General features: G+C 44.6%; 5 protein-coding genes across 5 annotated transcripts; 2 read left to right on the top strand and 3 right to left on the bottom strand.

The window, feature by feature from the left end:
• Positions 1-1,024: 1,024 nt before the first annotated feature.
• Positions 1,025-2,457, top strand: LOC127768165 (geranylgeranyl pyrophosphate synthase 7, chloroplastic-like). The gene has a single exon (XM_052293705.1). The coding sequence runs from the start codon at positions 1,033-1,035 to the stop codon at positions 2,281-2,283; it is 1,251 nt and encodes a 416-aa protein (XP_052149665.1). The 5' UTR covers positions 1,025-1,032; the 3' UTR covers positions 2,284-2,457.
• Positions 2,458-3,304: 847 nt separating this feature from the next.
• LOC127759878 (uncharacterized) lies at positions 3,305-4,616 on the top strand. The gene has a single exon (XM_052284093.1). It carries the CDS (start codon positions 3,541-3,543, stop codon positions 4,177-4,179), a length of 639 nt encoding a protein of 212 aa, XP_052140053.1. The 5' UTR covers positions 3,305-3,540; the 3' UTR covers positions 4,180-4,616.
• Positions 4,617-6,018: 1,402 nt separating this feature from the next.
• Positions 6,019-7,250, bottom strand: LOC127763455 (expansin-A8). The gene is made up of 2 exons (XM_052288161.1): positions 7,057-7,250; positions 6,019-6,935 (listed from the first exon to the last, which is right to left on the bottom strand). Exons 1-2 carry the CDS (start codon positions 7,181-7,183, stop codon positions 6,307-6,309), a joined length of 756 nt encoding a protein of 251 aa, XP_052144121.1. The 5' UTR covers positions 7,184-7,250; the 3' UTR covers positions 6,019-6,306.
• A 6,447-nt stretch (positions 7,251-13,697) lies between these two features.
• LOC127782411 (expansin-A9) lies at positions 13,698-14,799 on the bottom strand. The gene is made up of 2 exons (XM_052309596.1): positions 14,654-14,799; positions 13,698-14,542 (listed from the first exon to the last, which is right to left on the bottom strand). Exons 1-2 carry the CDS (start codon positions 14,784-14,786, stop codon positions 13,911-13,913), a joined length of 765 nt encoding a protein of 254 aa, XP_052165556.1. The 5' UTR covers positions 14,787-14,799; the 3' UTR covers positions 13,698-13,910.
• A 1,197-nt stretch (positions 14,800-15,996) lies between these two features.
• Positions 15,997-19,107, bottom strand: LOC127782422 (germin-like protein 5-1). Its single transcript, XM_052309605.1, has 2 exons — positions 18,857-19,107; positions 15,997-16,801 (listed from the first exon to the last, which is right to left on the bottom strand). The coding sequence occupies exons 1-2, from the start codon at positions 18,993-18,995 to the stop codon at positions 16,257-16,259; spliced, it is 684 nt and encodes a 227-aa protein (XP_052165565.1). The 5' UTR covers positions 18,996-19,107; the 3' UTR covers positions 15,997-16,256.
• Between the last annotated feature and the right edge of the window lie 4,211 nt (positions 19,108-23,318).

The raw sequence follows: 23,318 nt of genomic DNA on the forward strand, positions 1-23,318 counted from the left end.
TCCGTCTCTTGAGTAATGTAACTAATTAGCTCTTATTGTCTCCTTGTTGATATATTAGTTATATCTAAAATTTAGATTTTGAAATAAAGTTAATTAGAATTTTTTTTTAACATTCAGTCTATTTTTCATGTCACTTTTCCACTAATAATACATATATAAAAAATGACTCTTACTACGGTGCTCTCTACTGATAGTAGAAACAAATCTAAACAATTTATCTGTTTTTATCTAATAGTTCAGATTTAATTATACTACCACCTAATAAATTTATAGTCATAAAAACGTAGGAGGGTATAATCATCCATAAAAATAGTGATGTGGAAGGGGTAGAGTTGTAATTTTGCATATGTAACAAACCCTTCGATTTTTTGCCCGTGCTGGCCGAGCTTTTTGGGTGATCATTCCTGATGTTGCAATTGCCATCCTCCGTCACCCATTCACATCTGATCACAGCTGCAGCCTCCCCATTTGCCCGAACACACACCGCTACGACATCGCCCTTCCTTCCTCTAGATGTGGCATTGGATGGTACCTTCACTCCCAATCCATCCTCCTCGACAACATCCAATGACATATCTAGAAGAAGGAAGGGTGACGCTGCAGCGGTGTGCCTTACATTTTTTGCTATCATTTTTTTGGGAGGCTTGTATGCCATCACGTTAGTCACTGAAACGGCGGATCGATGCTACGCTAGAGCCTAGAGATCGAGTATATTAGCGATTAAAACAACAACAAAATATTATGAACACCAAAATTACCCCAATCCATTTACTTAGGGAAGCACTAATATATTCTCATAAATCGACGAGTCAGATCATTTATACTGATAGTATAATATTATTAGTAAAGGGCACCACAATATTTTGACTGTTTCGTTAATTTTTATGCCGTTTAGCTAACATTCAATCGATCACAAGGTCATGTACTGACAGTACTTGCTCAATCCTACGCCACCGGGCGGCGGCTGCGCGAAATTAAACCTCGAAATTGACTTTCAAATTTAAAATCCGTACTGACTCATCTACTCCCCTTATGACTTTTCTCTATTTAAACACCATCCCCGACTCAGTGATACCCGCCAAGCTCACCCCAAACTCTGAGCTTTCTTCCTTCTCGTGTCGTCTCGTCCCCTTCCCGCGCGCAGCAATCGACATGCACGTCCTCGCTCAATCCACGGCCGTGGCCAAGGTCGCCGCCTCCGGCTGCCTCCGACGAAGCCCGAACCCCTCCGTGACGTTCCAGAGATCCCCTTCCCTTCTTCTCTCGCCGGCCGCGTGCCGCCGCCGCTGCCGCCGCGGGTGCTCCGTCTCCGTCGACGTGAGGTGCGCCCTGGGCGCCATGGTCACGCCGGAGCTGAAAGGCGGCGACGTCGGCGTCGGCGTCGGCGGTGGTAGCTTCGACTTTCAGCAGTATCTGTCTGCCAGGGCCGACGCCGTGCACGACGCGCTGGACCGGGCCATGCCACGCGGCTTCCCGGAGCGGCTCTGCGAGTCCATGCGCTACTCCGTCCTCGCCGGCGGCAAGCGGGTGCGCCCCGTGCTCGCGCTGGCCGCGTGCGAGCTCGTCGGCGGGGACGCCGCGGCGGCCACGCCCGTCGCTTGCGCGGTCGAGATGATCCACACCATGTCGCTCATCCACGACGACATGCCGTGCATGGACGACGACGCCCTCCGCCGGGGCCGCCCCTCCAACCACGTCGCCTTCGGCGAGTTCACCGCCCTCCTCGCCGGCGACGCGCTCCACGCCCTCGCGTTCGAGCACGTGGCGCGCGGCTGCGGCGACCACGGCGTCCCCGCGGACCGCACGCTCCGGGCGGTCGCCGAGCTCGGGAGCGCCTCGGGCACCGGCGGGGTCGCCGCCGGGCAGGTCGCCGACAAGGAGAGCGAGGGCCTCCCCGTCAGCCTCGCCATGCTGGAGTACATCCACGTGCACAAGACGGCGAGGCTCCTCGAGGCCGCCGCCGTGTCCGGCGCCATCGTCGGCGGGGGCGCGGACGCCGAGGTGGAGAGGGTCCGGCGGTACGCGCGCTGCGTCGGGCTCCTCTTCCAGGTGGTCGACGACGTGCTCGACATGACGAGCACATCGGAGCAGCTCGGGAAGACGGCCGGGAAGGACGTCGAGGCCGACAAGGCCACTTACCCGAAGCTGCTCGGCGTCGACAAGGCCCGCGAGTACGCCGCCGACCTCCTCGCCATGGCCGAGGCGGAGCTCGACGGGTTCGACGCCGAGCGCGCCGCGCCGCTGCGACACCTCGCGCGGTTCATCGCCTACAGGCAGCATTAATTGATGGCTCGATGCGGCTAACAGTGCAACGAAAATTCAGCGCTTTCAATGATTTGAGCGACTCAAATCGAGACATATTTGTCAATTTCTGTACGTATATGATGGTAGCTTGGAGTACGGTGTATTTGTATACCGTTTGGTTGCTCAAGGAAATAAGTTCACTTTAGGTCCCTCAATTTATCACCGAGTCTCAAATACGTCCCTTAACCGCAATTTCAGATACTTCCTCCATCCCAAAATATAACTATTTAGTATGGGATGTGACATCACCTAGTACTACTGTCCAAATTTGTAATACTAGGTGATGTTACATCACGTACTAGGTAGCTACATTTTGGGACGGAGGTAGTATGATGCATCCCTCAACTTTCAAAACCATTGCAAATAACGTCCCAAAACGGTTTGGACTGTAGTTTCGGCTACATGGCTTCTACATGACATTGACAAAGACAGAAAAAAACAATAGGACTTATATGTCAGTGAGTGTTCGGTTAAAACAAGTTTTACAATGGGATTCTCTTCTCTCCCTCTTCTAGTTGGATCCCCTCTCTTTCCCCTTTTCTCTCCCTTCCTCCTCTCTCTCTCCCTCTTCTAGTCAGAGGAGAGCGAGGCACGTCCACATCGCTACGGCCTACGGGAGACTGGGAGAGGACAACGTCTACTCGCTTGTGTCTGCCTCTCGGCAATGTATGATTTGATCGTCGGGGGACGGCAATCCTGTAACCATGTTTTGCTGAGTGCGAGCGGTTCAGGGACCACCGTCCAAACCGCGGTCCATCGTCTCGGCAACAAATTGAGAGATCAAAAGTGAACTTACCCCGTTGCTTAGAGACGGAGATTTTCGTGTAGTTTTAAGCCCAAATGGTCAAAATGGACTGTTCCAACCAGCCCATTTTCTGCATTGTCTAGCAAGTGTCCCCAAGAGGTCCATATCATTAGCTTCTCACTGGCCCAGCACAAGTGGGTTTAATTTGTTGTCCCTGATCAAATCAAAGCTGCCTTAGCTTTTCTTCCGTTTAAACACAACAGTGTGCTATATTGCACTAGGCTGAGTACAAGATTCTTCTATCCTCAATTTGCAAAAAGCAAATGATGCAATGCCCCGACACATTGTGCTCAGCGAATATGATTCTCCTCCATAAACCAACCATTACGCATTGCATGCACGGCCAATTTCGCGAAGCTTAACACAATTAATTTCCTCGCAAAACATCTCACGAAGCAGCAGCTAGCAAGCTAGCTTGCCAAGCCACAGCCATGGCGGCTTTGCTCGGATCTCTCCGCGGCAAGCTGCACGGCTGCGCGCTGCGCCTGCGCGGCGATTCGCTGCCCGTCGTCGTCTCCGTCCTCGCCGTGGCTGCTCTGTGCGCCACCGCTCTCTCGAGGGTCGTCGTGTTCTTCCTGCCGCTCGTGGCGTCCACCTCGCTCTGCTGCGCGGCGGCGTACCTGCTCGTCGCCGCCTCGGAGCCGGACCAGGAGGGCGCCGCCGGCGCAGCGGCGGCGAAGGAGGTGGTGCTCGTCCGCGGCGACAGGGCGGAGGTCGGGGTGCTGCAGGTGTTCGACGGCGCGAACGCCACCGTGTACGCCGCCGCCGCCGACGCCGACGCCATGCGTGTGGGCTGCTTCCTGCACTACAGGCCCCGCGGCGCGGGCGGCGGCGGCGGGTGGACGGAGCGCGGGGTCGACGAGGACGGCGAGGAGGTGGTGTTCGCCGGCAGGCTGACCGCCGTCTGCGGCGGCGACGGCGACGATGTCGAGGAGGAGCTCGCGGCGCTGCGGGTGGACCGGCTGGCGGAGGGCGTGTGGGACAGCTACTTCGGCGGGTGGTCGAGGTGGAACTACGTGACGGATGGGCACTACTACGACGAAGACGCCACCATTTTTCTGGACTCTTAAGCACCCCTGAGCTGATGTAAGTAGTGGCTGGCCATTTCGGACTAATTAAATTTTGGAGCTAATCTGAATTTTGAAGCACCATATGCCTAATACTTTGGTGGCGTTTGTTTCTACTGATGATGAAAATAAAGTTAGGGCACGAAAAAAATCATTAGCGTATAATTAATTGAGTTTTGATTGTCACAAACTTGAAAAATAGATTTATCTGGTATTTTAAAGCAACCCTATATATAAATTTTGCATACAAATATACAGTTTAACAGTTTAAAAAACATACTGATGAAAACCGTGGTAAAGTCTGTATCTTAATCAGAAAAAACATAGCCTTTGTGAGTTTATTTTTAACAAATGCTCGGGTGATATTTTTACAGATCCAAAGCTTTGGCTCCATCGTTAACAACAGAATTTATACATGAATGATGTAGGTGCATTGTTATACAGAGATGTTTAGATTGGTACAACATATATCCGGTCAAATTTGGCTGTGTACATTTGATTGGACGTAGAGATCGTGTTTATCCCATTTTCTAAAATCTATCCGGTCAAAACTCAAAATAACAACCAGTGCACGTGGAGAACGCAAGTACGGAGACCTTTGGGCATGATCGAACTACGATGGCAATGGTCGTGCGTACGCATCTGCAGGAATCGGATTCTTTTAAGCGCCTTTCTCTGCAGAAAAAGAGAGCAGTGTCTTCACAGCTTCAGCACCCCCACAAATCACATCTATCAGCTGAACGTAAACCTGAAGCCTCTCTGCCTTTATTCTTCCACAAACTGCACTCTTCGCACAAATGTGTGCCATGAAAAGCTATATGAATCCAGATATTATCCAAGTAAAAAAAAAAAACGGTGAAAGGAAAACAAAATTCTACTGCAACCTTTTGCCCCCTTTTCGCTTGCCGCGGGAGGCCGAGGCGTACTGCTTGGGCCGGGCTCGTTAGATCTGACAAAATTGGCCTGTTTCCTTTGCTTTTCTTTTTCCCTTTTTTCAGGTGGAGTGGGTCGGAGTTTTATACGTACTTCTCCAAATAAACCAACTTCTCACGTCTAAAATTTATCCTAAAATAAATCAACTTTTACCCTTTAGTCCCTCCATACCATTTTGGTCATCCCATAAGGTTTTTAAGATCTTCCAAAATAATCATCATCTTTTCGTTTATTTGTGCAAAAGTAAATGTGCATCATTGAATGTGTTGCATCCGACCAATGAGATTAATTTCTATTGGTGCAATGGTATGCAATATTTAAAACATGAGTAGTTCACAGAAGACGAAGCGGTAGAGCACCTTAGCCAATAAGGATTAATTTGAGAATAATAAATACTCCCTCTATTTCAAAAATGATCATCGTATATGTTTATTCACCAAGACCAATGATAATTTAAATCGCATCAATTAAGACACACATTCTCCCACAATGCATGCATCGATTAAAATACCATACCAATTACGCCATAAGATGCACATATTCTCTCATGCTGCATTATTTGTATTCCGATGAAATCCATATTATGTGGTTATATAATGATTAATTTAAGAAATTTTGGATTACATTATATGATGATCAATTTAGAAATGATGGAGTATTTTGGTGTCATTGATTTTTGTGCTCTTTGCTAAGAGATGATCAAATTGGGATGGAGGGAGTACCTACCGCCAATTCGCAAAACAAGAAATTTTATTACTTTAATATCTCTCACGTACCATCAACCCATACAACTTTCACATTAACTAAGGATATTATGGTTTTTATTTTCTCTCTTTAAAATTTTCTTGGAACGTTAGGGTTTGAGTTTTCTTAGAGAGGGAGTATGCCGAATGTTTTTTCCCCGAACAATGCACTGCTTAATTCAATGTTTTCTGACTGGAATTAATTAAAGCAATCTCCACACGATACTTCCATGTGCCAATACAAATACAAGAAAAAGCACAACTTACGTGCGTATAGTACAGTAGCAAATCAAAAAAGAAAAAAACAAAGTGCGGTACAATGATATATACACAAGTCCCAAATTTTCTTCGTGGGCGGCCTCTTCCATCCTATGCCACGTCGATCAAAGCATACAATATACTACATCGAACGGTCCAGATTAACTAAATGAGATAGGCATGCAATTAATGCTCATCAGTAGAACTGAGCCGAGGAGGTGTAGGTGGCGCCGAACGACCACCCCGCCGGCGCGACGTCGGCCGCCGTGACGACGCGGCCGTCGTCGGCCTGCACCCGGAACGACAGCGCCTGCCCGTCGAGGCGCGCGTTGCTCTGCCAGTTCGCGCCCCAGTTGCGGCTCATCGCCATCCACCCCGTCCCGGACCCCTTGATCCACATCTGCGCCACCGCGCCGCTGCCGCCGACGTTCGTCACCAGCACCAGCTCGAAGTAGCTGTGCCCGTTCACGGCGAACCGGATGCCGCCGCTCCGCTGGCACGGCACGCGGCGGTAGTTCACGGGCACGATCCCGGCGCGGTACACCGCGATCGTCTCCCACGCCGGCTGCGACATGTCGAAGTGGCGGCGCGGCGGGTTGCACCACCCGCCGGCGTCGCCGGACAGGGCGTAGTTTGGAGGGCAGAAGTTGGTCGCCGTCACGGTGATGGACGTCCCCGGCTTGCACCACTGCGTCTTGCGGGTGTCGCAGGCGATGGTGAAGCAGGCGCCGCACGACGCGCCGCCGTTGAACAGCGCCGTGCTCAGCGCCGCCGTCCGCGTCCCGTACCCGGCGCCGTACAGGTCGCCGTACCCGCATGCGCCGCCTGGATATCACACACGAGACGAGAGAGAGACCAAACTCCATTATTGTAAATGCCAATTAAACTTTGCAAAAGATTAATTAACACATGCATGGTGATTAGCTGAGCTTAATTTGCTACTAACCCATGGTGCCGGAGGCATCGCTGCCGCCGTAGAACGTCGCGAAGGCAGGAGTCCATTTGGCCGCGGACGCCGTGAGCAGGAGAGCGCAGAGAGAGGCCAGGAGCACGAGCATTCTGGCGGCCGCCATTGTCGCGTCACTGCAATGCAAGCTCGGTACAGTTTTTCTTTTGCTTCTAAATTATTGTAACTGGCTTCTTGTGTTGTGTGGAGAAGTAAGCGTCACCACACCTCGGTATTTATACTGTATTTGGCTGCAACTGCCGTGCTAACTGATTCGGTTGATAACGGCAGAGATTGTGCCTTTGATAATTCAGGAGGCTGTTCATATTCAGAATGGAAGATTTGCAGTGAGAAAGCGACTGGTATTTTATCCGTTAAAATTCCTTTGAGTAGGGCTTGATTAGCGTGTAATGGTTGGCTAATCTTGACTTTTGCGCGCATCTGCACGTTGTGTTCATGATTGGGTGTCGCGAACTGATTTCTTCAAGAGCAAAATTTGTTCTGAAACTAGTAGTAGCTGACTAGCTCGGCCTGCATTTGCTGTGTAATCCCGGTGCTCATGTGGCATGTGCGTTCCCCTGTTACGGCGATATTATATAGTATCACCCTTCAAAATTGACGTCATTTCAGGATGAAATCACTTGGACGTAATGATCATGTCATATATATATCGTACGTGCCTTTGTTTTTCGTCAGAAAAAGATCGGCATGTGTGCACCAGTGATCTTCTTCAGAAATCGCACAAATTCTACATTACAAACTGGAAATGCTTAAGAAAATCATTGTGAATTTTCAACGTTAGCGAATACTGTGTCAGATCATGGAAGCTACAGTGGTAACACTGTAACACTACAGGAGCATTGTACTAGTAGCAAGTATAGCAAACTAGTAAGATCTTGTTTAGTTTCCCAAAATTTTTTCCCAAAAACATCACATCGAATATTAATCGTTGGACACATGTATAAAGCATTAAATAAAAATAAAAATAAAAACTAATTGCACAGTTAGGAGGAAATCTCGAGAAAATGATGGACTAATTAGGCTCAAAAGATTCGTCTCGCGGTTTCCAGGCGAGTTATAAAATTAGTTTTTTTATTCGTGTCCGAAAACCCCTTCCGACATCCGACCAAACAAATTTTCTTTTCACGAACTAAAGAGGGCCTAATCTAATGCGTTTGCCTAACGATCGGACGGCTCATGACATGAACGCCTAAATAAAGTCAAACTACCTTCCTTCTAATGCGTTTCTTAGGCAACTCAGATTAGTCAGCTTTTCACTGCCCTAGGGTGCTGCATTCTTGGTTAATACTCCAACTGTCTTGCATTACGTTCTTGGTTAATATCACTGGTCTGCTCCTAGTGTGTTGTGCGAGTTATATGTCACATTCCATGCGTTCTAATACTGTATCGAGTTGACACTTTGTCAGAGCAATGCATGCAGGCAATCGAGGAGAGAATAATATTCGATCTCTGCCATGATTCAAGGGCCGGCCGTACCTAATGGTACCATCTGAAACCGTTGATTTGATTCCTTACACGAAACCGCCATTCTTGAGATTGGCAGAAAACAACGATTGATAATGTAGAGATGAAATTGTTTATGGAGAATGCAATGTTTGTCAGTTAGGTAGAACATGCTCATGCGGAAAACACGGCCGCTAATCACCCGTGATGAACACCATGCATCTAGCTAGGTAGTAGTTCGTTCGTTGGGTACGACTTGGTGTTTAAGAAATTTTTAATCTGCTTTCATGCAACTGCCAATCACTCAGAGAGACGAGAGATTTTAAGGTCAATTACGCAAAGATTTTAGTATAAGCAACACCCTGTGCACGTTATCGAATCGATGTTTCAAATATTTGAGAACCGCTACAATTCCCTTAAAATAATATTTGAGAAACTACTTTTGGTTGGGACGGTAGACAAACGGATTGGATGATGAGATAGCGTTTTCTTTTCTGAAGTTGATACGATCGATTCTTTGGTTTATCTCACTATTACAGATTGTGAAGTTTACAAGTACTCCACTCATGTCTTATGAATCCTGGATGGGTGGATCAAGATACAGTCGTTTTTTATTAATCTTAAGGCATTACTGATGTGGCAAACATTCTTCTTCTCACTTTCTTGTTAACTAACTAGAACATGTTTTATTTTGAAAAGTTAACAGGAGTAACATGCTAAACGTCCTTAAATCAAGGTAAGCATAAAGTCATAAGCATGGACAATTATTTTCAGGTCAATCGGATAGAATAAAAAAAAAATCCTCCAGTTATTCTAAGGGTCAGGCATGCATGGTGAACTGCAGATATAATATACTCTGCTTTTTTTCCTTCATCCAACAAGAGATTAACCAGTCTAAGAAAATATAACAATAGCCATGTAGAGCCCCCCACATTGAGAGAGAGGCACAGAGTAGCGTTTGTCACTGCCGAGAACATAATCCATGTGAAAAATATAAGATAACTCCTTTTGCAACCAGGAACTTTACCGAAAGGAAATTTATTGTAGTTAAATTGATCCATAAATTCAGAAAAATTTCTGTCTCAGTTACAAGTTTGAAACATAATTTAGAGTTGATTTTTTTTCACCAGTCCATTTTCAGCTTTTATTTTTTAACTGTTAATACTTTTTATTCTTTAATTATACTCAATTTTTATTTATTATGACTTATTAGCTGTAATTCAATTGATCCGAGGAATAATTAATTATTTGCCACTCTTACGGATGGTGATAAAGGATGTGCCACTAGACCCACATCATATGGGCCACATGTCATAGTCACATGAGGACCCCACATGTCATAGACAGCGAGTGGAAAATAATTAATTGCCACATCTTAAAAGTGGCAAGAAGTTAAATTTCCCTTGATCCGAACCCAAGGCTTTGAGCAACCATGTGAGAAATCAGCACTGAGAATGATACTCCATCCTAAAATATAAACACTTTTAGAGCTTTTCACATGAAGATTAAAATGTTTGTAAAATTAAACAAGAGAATTATAATTGGTTGAGATAAAAAGGTGCAAAAATTAAATGATACTCCATTTGTTTGGTTGAGAATTTGAGATAAACAAATGAAGAAATAGTGTTGGCCCAAAATACTACTTATTCCCTTTCACATTATAAGTCGTTTGACTTTTTAAAGTCAAACTTTTTAAACTTACAAAACCAGAGAGGAGAAAGGAAGAAAAGAAGGGGGGAGAGGGTGGTGATGACTGTTGAGTTGTGATTCAAATTCATTTGCATTTAATAAAGGCCAGCTTCTGCCGTAGTGGAGTGAAGGCTGAAGTTGGCCCATTGGGCTGTGCGCCTGGGGACGCCCGGGGGTGCGGGGGCGGAGCCCCCGCGGTACGGATCATCATCCCTTTTAAGGTTCCACTATATATATACCTCTTGTAAGCCGTCGTATGGCGATGAAACCTCACCTCAGATATAGTGAAGATATTTTGCTGGCTGGCGCCCGTGGTTTTTTTCTCTCCTATTTTGGGAGGGTTTTCCACGTTAAATCTCGTGTCTTTTGTGATTGATTTATTGTTCTTTATCGTTTGTTCGCCTATCGTTACCTAACAAGTGGTATCAGAGCTGGTTCCCAGATTAGGGTTTCGCGATGGCATCGATAAAGTATGATCTACCGCTGCTAGACTACAAGACGAGATTCTTGCTGTGGCAAGTCAAGATGCGGGCTGTTCTGGCGCAAACTTCGGATCTTGATGAGGCGCTGGAAAGCTTCGGGAAGAAGAAAACGACTGAGTGGACCGCTGAGGAGAAGCGGAAAGATCGTAAGGCTCTGTCGCTAATCCAACTTCATCTATCTAATGATATTTTGCAAGAAGTGTTGCAGGAAAAGACTGCCGCAGAACTTTGGCTCAAACTGGAATCGATCTGCATGTTTAAAGATCTAACCAGTAAGATGCATATCAAGATGAAGTTGTTCTCGCACAAGTTGCAGGAGAGTGGTTCTGTGTTGAACCACATATCGGTCTTCAAGGAGATCGTTGCCGACCTAGTGTCGATGGAGGTACAGTTTGATGATGAAGATTTAGGTCTTTTACTGTTATGCTCACTGCCTAGTTCATATGCAAATTTTCGTGACACCATACTTTTAAGCCGTGATGAACTAACCCTAGCGGAAGTTTATGAGGCGCTCCAAAATAGGGAGAAGATGAAAGGTATGGTTCAGTCTGATGCGTCGTCCTCTAAGGGCGAAGCATTGCAGGTCAGAGGTAGATCTGAGCAGAGAACCTACAACGACAGCAATGATCGTGACAAGAGTCAGAGTAGAGGCCGTTCTAAATCCAGAGGTAAAAAGTTCTGTAAGTATTGCAAAAAGAAAAATCACTTCATTGAAGAATGTTGGAAGCTGCAGAATAAGGAGAAAAGGAAATCTGATGGTAAGGCCTCTGTTGTTACCAGTGCTGAAAACTCTGATTCAGGAGATTGTCTTGTTGTTTTTGCTGGTTGTGTTGCTAGTCATGATGAATGGATACTTGATACTGCATGTTCGTTTCATATCTGCATTAACAGAGATTGGTTTAGTTCTTACAAGTCTGTGCAGAATGGAGATATTGTGCGCATGGGAGATGATAACCCACGTGAGATCGTGGGCATTGGCTCCGTTCAGATCAAGACTCATGATGGCATGACACGCACGCTGAAAGATGTGAGACACATACCAGGGATGGCGAGAAATCTCATCTCTCTCAGCACACTTGATGCAGAAGGATACAAATACTCCGGTTCAGGTGGAGTTATAAAGGTATCGAAAGGTTCTCTTGTTTACATGATTGGTGATATGAATTCTGCAAACTTATATGTCCTTAGAGGAAGTACATTACATGGTTCTGTTACCGCTGCTGCTGTTACTAAAGATGAACCTAGTAAGACTAACCTGTGGCACATGCGTCTTGGACATATGAGTGAACTTGGTATGGCAGAATTGATGAAGAGGAACCTGCTGGATGGCTGCACTCAGGGTAACATGAAGTTCTGTGAGCACTGTGTTTTTGGTAAGCACAAGAGGGTAAAATTCAATACCTCAGTTCATCGCACCAAAGGTATACTTGATTATGTACATGCTGATTTGTGGGGGCCTTCTCGTAAGCCCTCTCTTGGTGGTGCTCGTTATATGCTTACCATTATTGATGATTACTCTAGAAAAGTGTGGCCTTATTTCCTGAAACATAAAGATGATACATTTGCTGCTTTTAAGGAGTAGAAAGTTATGATAGAAAGGCAAACTGAAAAGGAGGTAAAAGTACTTCGCACTGACAATGGTGGTGAATTTTGTTCGGATGCTTTTGATGATTATTGCAGGAAGGAAGGCATCGTTAGGCATCACACCATCCCGTACACTCCAAAGCAGAATGGTGTAGCTGAGCGCATGAACAGAACCATCATCTCCAAGGCTCGTTGCATGTTGTCCAACGCTTGCATGAACAAGCGTTTTTGGGCAGAGGCTGCTAACACCGCCTGCTACTTGATCAACAGGTCGCCTTCTATCCCACTTAATAAGAAAACTCCTATTGAGGTATGGTCTGGTATGCCTGCTGATTATTCACAGTTGAGAGTTTTTGGATGCACTGCTTATGCTCATGTTGATAATGGAAAATTAGAGCCTAGAGCTATTAAGTGTCTATTTCTTGGTTATGGTTCAGGAGTAAAAGGATATAAGTTATGGAATCTTGAAACAGCCTGTTGTTGCCCAGTCTACCACTGAAGCAGAATACATGGCTATTGCTGAAGCATGTAAAGAATCAGTTTGGCTGAAAGGATTGTTTGCTGAGCTTTGTGGAGTTGATTCTTGCATTAACTTGTTTTGTGACAGTCAAAGTGCTATATGTCTCACCAAAGATCAGATGTTTCATGAGAGGACAAAGCACATTGATATCAAGTACCATTATGTTCGCGATGTAGTCGCGCAAGGTAAGCTAAAGGTATGCAAGATAAGTACTCATGATAATCCTGCTGATATGATGACAAAGCCTGTTCCTGTTGCTAAGTTTGAGTTTTGCTCAAGCTTAGTTGGTATAGTGGTTTAGCCCGAGAGGCTATTTGGCGCCGAAAGTGTTTTTTTTTTGTCTTTGTTGTGTTCAGGGTGAATGATTGATTCATGCTACAAGAAGGAATTTGTCTCAAGGTGGAGTTTGTTGAGTTGTGATCCAAATTTATTTGCACTTAATAAAGGCCAGCTTCTGCCGTAGCGGAGCGAAGGCTGAAGCTGGCCCATTGGGCAGTGCGCCTGGGGACACCTGGGGGTGCTGGGGCGGAGCCCCCGCGGTACGGATCATCATCCCTTTTAGGGTTCCACTATATATATACCTCTTGTAAGCCGCCGTACGGCGATGAAACCTCACCTCAGATATAGTGAAGATATTTTGCTGGCTGGCGCCCGTGGTTTTTTTCTCTCCTGTTTTGGGAGGGTTTTCCACGTTAAATCTCGTGCCTTTTGTGATTGATCTATTGTTCTTTATCGTTTGTTCGCCTATCGTTTCCTAACAATGACGTGGTCACCCTGACGCGTGGGGGCCACATGGGTCCCACGCAGACTCAGCCGTCACGTTGGACAAAACCGGGGTCAATACCACCTAAGGACCCGGAGTGACCTGGTTTTGTAAGTTGAAGGATCACATATATCCGGTTTTTTGGTTGATGGATGATTTTGTAATTCGGTGACAAGATGAGGGATCTTAGATGTACTTTTTCCTTTGAGCAAATCAAGATCGACCTTGCCGTCCGGCCCAAACTAAAATACAGGCTTTGAAATAAGCGTAATTTCCCGAGTTGCGAGGCCCATCTAATTTGTATACCTGAACTAAGCCCAATTTGGCCCAAGAAAAAAATTCCTTCACAGGCCTAGTAGGAGAAGTTGACGTCGGATTGGTAGGTGGACCCGAACTGCCAGTTCGCCGGAGCGACGTCGTACGCCGTGACGACGCCGCCATCGTCGGCCTGCACCCTGAACGACAGCGCCTGGCCGGTGAGGTACGCGTTGCTCTGCCAGTTCTCCCCCCAGCTCCGGCTCATCGACAGCCACTCCGTCCCGGAGCCCTTCACCCACGCCGCCGCCACGGCGCCGCTGCCGGCGACGTTGGTGACGAGCACCAGCTCGTAGTAGTCGTGCCCGGCGATGCCGAACCGGATGCCGCCGCCGCGCCTGCACGGCGTCCGCGCGTACCTGACGGGGACGATGCCGGCGCTGTACACGGCGATCGCCTCCCACGCCGGCTGCGACATGTCGAAGTGGCGCCGCGGCGGGTTGCACCACCCGCCGGCGTCGCCGGACTCGCTGTAGTTGGGCGGGCAGTAGTTGGTCGCCGTGACCGTCACCGACGTGCCGTTCTTGCACCACCGCGTCGCCGAGGCGTCGCAGGTGACGAGGTAGCACGCGCCGCACGACGCGCCGTCGCCGTACAGCGCCGAGCTCAGCGCCGTCGTGTTCGTCCCGTACCCGGCGCTGTACATGTTGCCGTACCCGCACGAGCCACCTGCGTCGCACAACACAGAAAGCAGCTAAGCTAAGCGATGCGTGCTGCATTTGCTAAGCGATGCGTGCTGCATTTGCTAAGCGATGCAGTCGAGGTGTTCGTCCAGGTTACCCATGGTGCCGGACGCGTCGCTGCCGCCGTAGAACGTGGCGGTGGCCGACGTCCACTGCTGCGCCGCCTCGCCGCGGAGCCGAGGCGAGCAGCACAGGCTCAGGAACAAGACGACCAACAGCTTCTTCTCCATCTCGCTGCTGAAACTTGACCTGAAGACCAACTAGCATTTCTTCTCCTGCTACTTATAAGCAAGCAAACGTCCAGCGAGCCGACGGGTTGACGACGAGAGATCACGCGCGATACGCGTGCATGTGGACCTCTCCGTTTTCTTTCGATCAATCATGGTTGTCGTCAACTCGTCGTGGATCATCACGCATGGTCACATTCTCTTATTCTCTCAGTTCCATAATGTAAGTCATTCTAGCATTTCCCACATTCATATTGATGCTAATGAATCTGGATAAATATATATGTCTAGATTCATTAGTATCAATATGAATGTGGGAAATGCTAGAATGACTTACATTGTGAAACGGAGGAAGTAGCTAATAATCCTACACAGGACGGCATATGGGAGGAAATTAATCAGTAGATGATCAACTGATGAATCTTCCTGACGTGACATGATTAATCCTTCTTGTGAACCATGATGTGGTTTTTAGAGTATGATCGATGTCACGGCCAGGTGGTTGTTTCTTGGAAGGGAGTTTCACCGGTGCTCATCACGGGAGGCTGATTTTAGGAATTGTACAGTTTCAGACGAGCAGAGTTTCAGTCCGTGACCCCTGCTGTCATTTTATTTTTGGCCAAATTGGTCTTTTGAAAGCTCAGGATTCAGTAATGCATCCTTCCGATTCTTTGGAAAATGTGCATAATGCCATATCTAAAACAGAAGTGCAAGTTCAGAGTTTAAGAACTACTGTTACAGACATTGTGAAATGTTCGTTTTGTCTTCTCCCCTGTCTGAAGAACATCCATATCTGAAATTTATATAAGCACTATCCTTTTCTTTTTTGTTTTGCTAAGCAAATGTTACATACCTTTGCTAACAAATGCAGGTTCACATGCTCATTCAGCTTACTGGGGTTGCAATTACAGCAACCTAGAAGTTCAGACGTGCAGCAAGCCTGCAACTGAGATACTTGTCATGTCGATTCTCCAGACTACTTCAGTTATCCTCAAGTAATTAGAAAAAAAACATTGTAACTGGAAGACACGTTTTACTTCAATCATTTCCTGAAGATAAGGATTCTGCTGTGATCCTCGGACATTCCAGTGTTGCAGGAGCAGTAGACAGCCATGAAATTAATCAACTATGCAATGATCGAATCAAGCTGAGCTGGACTAAACAGGGAAAAGTAAAGCATTTCATATGGTTCACAGATAGAATCTTCCTCATCTTCCAGCCAAAATGATTGTACTAATCATTAACAAATCATCATCGTTCTCCCCAGCAACTTATTACAAGAAACTTCTCTATTACTACTACATTTTGCATGTCGCTCTTACACAAATAAGTGTCATCAAGATGGCATTATATCATCGACAAGTACATATAGTTAATCATCAAATCACAGACAAATCAATTCAAATTTTAAGATAAGTTTAAAACCTCAAATCTCTCCAATGTATACGTCGTCTTATAGTCTTATACTATCTTCTAGGTCTTCTTGGGGGCAAACTTGGCCTTGATCTTGTCCACCTCCTCGTCGTCGATCTGGAAGGCCTTGGCGAGGACGGCGTCGGGCACCGCCGGCGAGGCGGCGAAGAGCGTGGCGGCGATGGACTGCGTGCCGGGGAGCTGGCTGTTGAAGGCGGAGACGACGGCGGCGGGCTTGCCGCCGGTGTTCCTCTGGAAGTGGACGAGGCCGCGGGGGAAGACGAAGACGTCGCCCTGGGAGATGGTGCGGGAGAGGAGCTTGTTGGCGGTGGTGACGAAGCCGACGTCAAGCTCGCCGTAGAGGACGAAGACGACCTCGGTGGCGCGCGGGTGGGTGTGCGGCGGGTTGAGGCCGCCGGGGGCGTAGTCGATGCGGGCGAGGGAGACGCCCAGGGTGTTGAGCCCCGGGACCTTCTCGACGTTGGCGCCGGTGACCACGGCGCCGGTGGTGGTGTTGGCGGCGGCGCCGGGGCTGGCGAGCACGCCGGAGAAGAAGTCGTCCGCCGTCGCGTTCGCCTTGCACGGGAACCCGTTCACCTTCACCTCTGTTATTGATGATAATCCCGTTACGTTACAGAGAAAAACCGGTAAAACTTGTTGGTCAAAAGAATTTTACTGAGATTTGGATTTTTTGGTTTGAGTTTTTTCTTTTGGACTGGGCCGATTTACCGAGCAATTTGTCAATTCGCACAGATTTTTTTCAACACAATACAAATGTAAGCACTCACAACTATAAGGTTTTCCTTTACCGTCGGAGATGGGATTACCGCACCCCAATGGTAAGCACGGTTACCGCGTGGTAACCGCGATAGCCGTATAAAATTTATCAAAATTCTCACTATTTTTAAATTTATTTAGATTTAATAGGATTACCGCGGTTTTACATTTATCGTCGGCGATAAGCATGATTACCGTCAATTTTGTAAACCCTGCTCACAACGCGCGTATGCTTATCTCCTATGAACGTGCGCGCACATATGCATACAACCTATCCCCTATGAGCACATCCAAAAAACTGAGTTGGTATATTTTGAGATTAATAAAATCATCATTAAAATAAACCTAACCGGTTACGTTCATTTTACGATTTATTGATTCATACTAACTCAAAAAAACCGCTAATCCTAATATCAAGCGGTTGCGATTACATTTTAGGGCTTGTTTAGTTTATTGTCATTGTGAAAAAAAAATGGTAAGAATTAGCGAGGCTTCGTTTTGTTTTGTTTTAAAACACACGGCACAAAACCATTAGCGTATTGAGTATAAACTATTTTAAATTTTAAAAATAGATTAATATGATTTTTTAAAGCAACTTTACTATAGAAAATTTTTGTAAAAAATACATCGTTTAGTAGTTTGGGAAGCGTGCACGTGGAAAATGAAGTGTTTTCTCACCCTATCTCACACAAACGAACGCAGTTTGGGCACATGGTCTGTACGGTTCCGTGTTCAGTAGGCAGGGTCCATTGACGCCTTTAGCAGATGCACTAACAATAAATTGGCAGATTATGGATGGACTGATGGCTACCCCTAATATGCTCTAATAACTAGTAGCTAGTATTCCTTTTTCTTTTGAAAGAACTCTAATAAACTAGTTTCTGGATGGACTACATCAATCTTAATTGTATCCAATCGACCAATTGTTTGCAGGATCTACAAGGAGAGGCAAGAAAACGCATATATAGGTGATAAATTATATTTTTAATTTAAGAAGAAAATGAGTCTGAAATGGAAATGCAATATATAGTACACCATCCGTCCATGAAAATGAGTTGGCGTTGGATTCAGCAATAACTACGAAACGTGCGTGGAGTCTAGCCTACGCAAGACATGACAAAATCGTAGTACTAGCACGCTGTATACAGACATTCTACCCATCGATGGCGAGCTTCGATTCTCTTTATTTTCTTAAAAAAAGATCCTTACTCTCTTTTTTCATAAAAACATTATTTTTTTCAAAAAAAAGAAAGTAATTAAACGCTGAGTAGCAATAATGTAGCATATCTCTAGCCTTAATCTGAACCATCGTCAGGCAGCTCCAGTTCGCAAAGCCCATGCATAAGCAGGCTAAGCAGCAGTCGATCGGTGATCTTCCCATCAGGGTTTACATTACTGTACCGCGGTTACTGCCCTTGCCGCAGGGTACGGTAATAGAAATATTACGGTAATCTTCTTAAATTTAAATAAATTTAAAAATTAATTTAAATTTTTGATAAATTTTAAATGATTTAGTATCGTTTTTCACAGTTACCGCGGTTACTGTGTTTACCATCGGGGCGCAGTAACCCTGGCCTCGACGGTTTGGGAAACCCCGGGGTACGGTAATAGAAATATTACAGTAACCTTCTTAAATTTAAATAAATTTTAAAAAAAATTTAAATTTTTGATAAATTTTGCATGATTTAGTACGGTTTTTCACGGTAACCTACCGCGCGGTAACCGTGCTTACCGTCGGGGCGCGGTAACCCTGGCCTCAGCGGTTTGGGAAACCCTGCTTCCAAATTAAGATCTTGCCAAAACACACACACACACCCCAACACACACACACACACACACCCCAAATTAAGATCTTGCCAAGAACGTGGACAGATCATACTAACCGGAGTTGAGGTCGGCGACGCAGATGTCCTGGAGGTAGTCCGGGTCGCCGGCGAGCGACGGCGCTGCGGCGACGGCGAGCGCCACCGCCACCGCTCCGAGGAGCAGAGAGGACCACGACGACCCTGCAGCCCCAGCCATCCTGCTCGCTGATCTCTCTCGCCTGCTAGCTGCGCCTCTGCTCTTCTTCTGCTCGCCGATGGTTAATTGATTGATGTGTGTTGACCACTTGTCGTTGAGCAATCAGAGAGGAAGAACCCGGTGCTACTTATAGCTGGGGAGGGGGTGAGACGAGGAGAAAAGATTAGGCTGGTGATTAATTACCGGAGTGATTGATGATCATCAGCTGTGAGTGGGTGAGAGTGTGTGTGGGTCAAGGAGGCTGACTGGCTGCTGGTGTGTGTGCTTTGCAAGTGTACTTGATTTCATGTCAAGCAAAGTGTGTAGATTTAGGGTTGGTGATGGGCAGTAGATTATTTGACTGCTTACCGCGGGATTAACTTCATGCATGGAAAAATAATCAATCAGCCATTGTTATAAAGAACAATGGCAACCATTTTCTCATGTAAAAAATTGGGTGAATAGATAGGGTCTCTAACGTTTCGCTTCGGGCTCAATTTAGTTCTTAATATTTCAAATCGTCGAAACAAATCCTCCAAATTAATTATTTAGGGTAATATAGTCCTTGGACCTATAAAAAATGCCACATGAGCATGCTAAGTCATCCTCTCATGCAGTGGTATGAATAAAATGACCATTCTACCTTATATACCATATAAAAAAGAAAGAAAAGACACAGACAGAAAAAATAACGGGCCAGCCCAGGCCCAACATTGTTGTGGAGAAAGGAATTTATACGATCAGTGCTTGGTTGCAGCAATCATAAGTGACAATTCTAAAACGATCATACACGTGTGAAACATTTGTTTTTTTTTTCTTTCTTTTCTATATGGTATATAAAGGTAGAATAATTATTTCATTCATACCGCTCCATGCGAGGATGACTTGGTATGCTCACGTGGCACTTTTTCTGGGTCCAAGGACTATATTAACCCAAATGATTAATTTGGAGCTTTGGACGATTTGAAACCTCAAGGACTAAACTGAGCCCGAAAAAAACTTCAGGGACCATATTAGCTATTCACCCTAAAAAATTGGCATGATAGACGTGATTATTTACCGTCGTCAGATAAATATGATTAGAAGGAGAAATAACAACCCAATATATGATATATATTTTTGATTATTTACTGTTTATTCATATACGTAGTTAAATATTGCTATAATCTTTGGAGGAAGTGGATTTTAAATTTACATGACGTGTAAATTATTTGTCAAGACATACTCTCCTGTCTAAAAAAAAAAACCTTCCAGATTAATAAAAAAAACCTTCCAGATTAATAGTAATAGAAAACGTCACATCATGTCTTTGGATTGGTTTTTATGGGACGGGGGATCGGAGTATATATGAAGCATGGTTAATCTAGAGAGGATAGAAATGGGGTACCATGGAAATCAAAACGAGATTATTTCTTCCTATAGTACTCTCTTCGTCCCATAAATAAAACCAACTTATAACAGATGTATACTCTCTCCATTTCAAAATAAACCAACCTCGTATACATGCTAGTAGTGCTAGAATGTACCCCATTCTTTATGAGGCTGGTTTATTTTAGGATGGAGGAAGTAGTCAGAATTTAGTTTTTTTTATTGGAAGAAGAGGGTACTTAAGAGAGGAGTGCTTAATGCGGATTATCACTCTGCTAGTCTTTGCGATTAGACTGATCAGTTAATCCTTTGCCAGAAATCCAGAATGCCCATCGTCACTAGTCACATGATGTGACGAAACCGAGGTTTTTCTCTTCTGTTCTTTACGGAAAGCTCTGGTTTTCTTGCTTGGTAGAGGCACCCGTGCTGCAGAAAGAGCTATGCAACGCCCTCTAGTTTCCACTTCACCTCAATGGTTGGAGAGAAATGGCTCTCCATGAGACACTGTTAGCTCACATGTCACTAATCTTCTTTCTTTCTGTCTCTGTCCTCTCCTGACGCCTAATGCATATGCTCCTACTAGAAAATGCATATTGTATTCCTGTTGAAAGATAAGGCCTATCTGAGCTAACCGAAGTTCACTAGAAGAGAACATATCCTGTACACACAAGATTTTCGTGCACACAAACTAGCAAATACTAAAAAATTCTAGAAAAAATTGGACACATCATTTCAATAGTAGTACATCTATTTGTGAAATTTCATGTTTAAATTTATTATAATTTAATCATAACAAAAAAGACAAAATTCTGACATATTTTTATTCTTAAAACTATTATATTTTTCATTTTTTGTTACAGCTAAAATATAATGAATTTGAATATAAAACTTTGTAGATATGTGTAATACTATTAAGAGTACATGTTAGATTTTTTTCTAAAATTTTCTGTGATATTTGGTAGTTGGTGTGCATGTGCACGGGAAATTTGTGTGCATAGGATATATGTTCGCTCACTTCAGTTCCTACCATTTTGCATGACATGTATGGTTGTGTGCATGTTTAATTGGTGCAGACATTGCAAGTTATCACTTTCATTATCTAAAATTTTGCATAGCACAAGCTTCTTTGATCTCACACGAGGAAAAGAACTCTTTCTCTCTGCAGGAGAGCCAAAGTTTAGTATGGTTGTATGTTAAAGAAAGAGCACTTGTGCGATATAGTGTAAATGAAGAAAAGTAGGAGGCTTTACCACTTTTTATTGAGAAATTTGAAGATATGCCCATCCCTAATAAGATGCTTTAGGATTTGCCATCCAACATGTTTCTATGACATTATGGATCCTGGTCATACACGTCATAGACACATGAGTGGCAAATCTTAGATTGCAATTAACTAATGGAGTTGCAAATTCTCAAATCCCCTTTTTATTGGTTCATTATTTTGTATGGCCCAATTATTGTAAATTAATCTGCTGGAACAGAAGGGGATATGATCAGCCAAGTAGAGCTCTCAGTCTCAGACCTAACGCGAAAGCGAAAGGGAAATACTTAAATCTTTATGGAAGAAAAAAAAACTAGACTAGATTGGACATCAAGATAACAATCCAACATCCTACCTACTCAAAGAAAAATCCTTTCTTAACCTAACCTTGATTGATGCAAGTCTCCTATAGCAAGGACTGATGGCCCTAGAACAGGACAATGAATGAAGGAGCCCGTCGACAGATACTTGGGTAATTGGGTTGGGTTGCTATGATTTGATGAGTTGTTTGCATGGAGCATCATCTGCCTCTCTGATTATTATTTCATCACAATTTCAGTCTGTCACACTCGATGTGTTTCATAACTGGACAAAAAATCAACCATGGCTTATTGTGAAAAAAAAGAGGAAACGAACAATGCAAAAGTAAATATCATACATCTCTTTTTACTTTCCGGGGGCTCCTAATAGGCGCGTGTGCGCCGGCTGGCTTGCTCGCGCGCGCCCCATCCTGCTTAGTGTTTAGAATTAATGACACTAATTAGTTCTAAGTATAATTTTAGTAGTAGTATTTCTTTTAAAAAAATAATTCAATCAACATTTGAAAACTTTCATGTTGAAATTTGAAACTTTAAATGTGGATTTGAAAACTTTCAAATCAAGATTTTTTGAAAACTTTCAACTCAAATTTGAAAACTTTCAATCTAGATTTAAAAAAACTTTCAACTCAAAATTTGAATCTTTAAAGTCAAAATTTGAAAACTTTCAACTAGGGTTTGAAAACTTTCAACTCAGATTTGAAAACTTTTAACTCGAGATTTAAAAACTTTCAACTCGAGATTTTGACAACTTTCAACTCGAGAATCAAAATTCGAAAACTTTCAACTCAGATTTAAAAACTTTCAACTCAGATTTAAAAACTTTCAACTTAAGATTTGAAAATTTTCAACTCAGATTCGAAAACTTTCAACTCGAGAATCGAGATTCGAAAACTTTAAAATCTAGATTTGAAAAATTTGAAAACTTTTAATTTGAGATATGAAAACTTTCAACTCAAGATTTGAAAACTTTCAACTTGAGATTCGAAAACTTTCAAATCAAGATTTGAAAAAAATTAAAAATTTTCAAATCGAGATTTGAAAACTTTCAAGTTCTGATTTGAAAATTTTCAACTCAAAATTTAAAAACTTTCAAACTCAAAACATGCTAAAAGATTAAAAAAATAATCAGAAAAAAGTGGGAAAAAACGGAGAAATCGCTAAAGTGGGGAAAAAGAGGAGGCGCGCGCCGCCGGCGCGCGCGTGCGTTAGCTTTTCCGTTGGTAGGGTGAGTTACTATTCAAAACGTTTCACGGATTTGCCTCTCCCTGCGGCGCAAAAAAATCGAGCGAGAAAAAAGGGAAAAGGAACAGATGGGCTGCGCGAGGGGTGGGCCGAATGCGACCATGGGCCAGAAACGCGCGTTGTTAGCGCGTACGTGCTAATTAGGAAATCTGC

The sequence above is a fragment of the Oryza glaberrima genome, chromosome 1 (assembly GCF_000147395.1).
Source record: "Oryza glaberrima chromosome 1, OglaRS2, whole genome shotgun sequence".
NCBI lineage: Eukaryota > Viridiplantae > Streptophyta > Magnoliopsida > Poales > Poaceae > Oryza > Oryza glaberrima.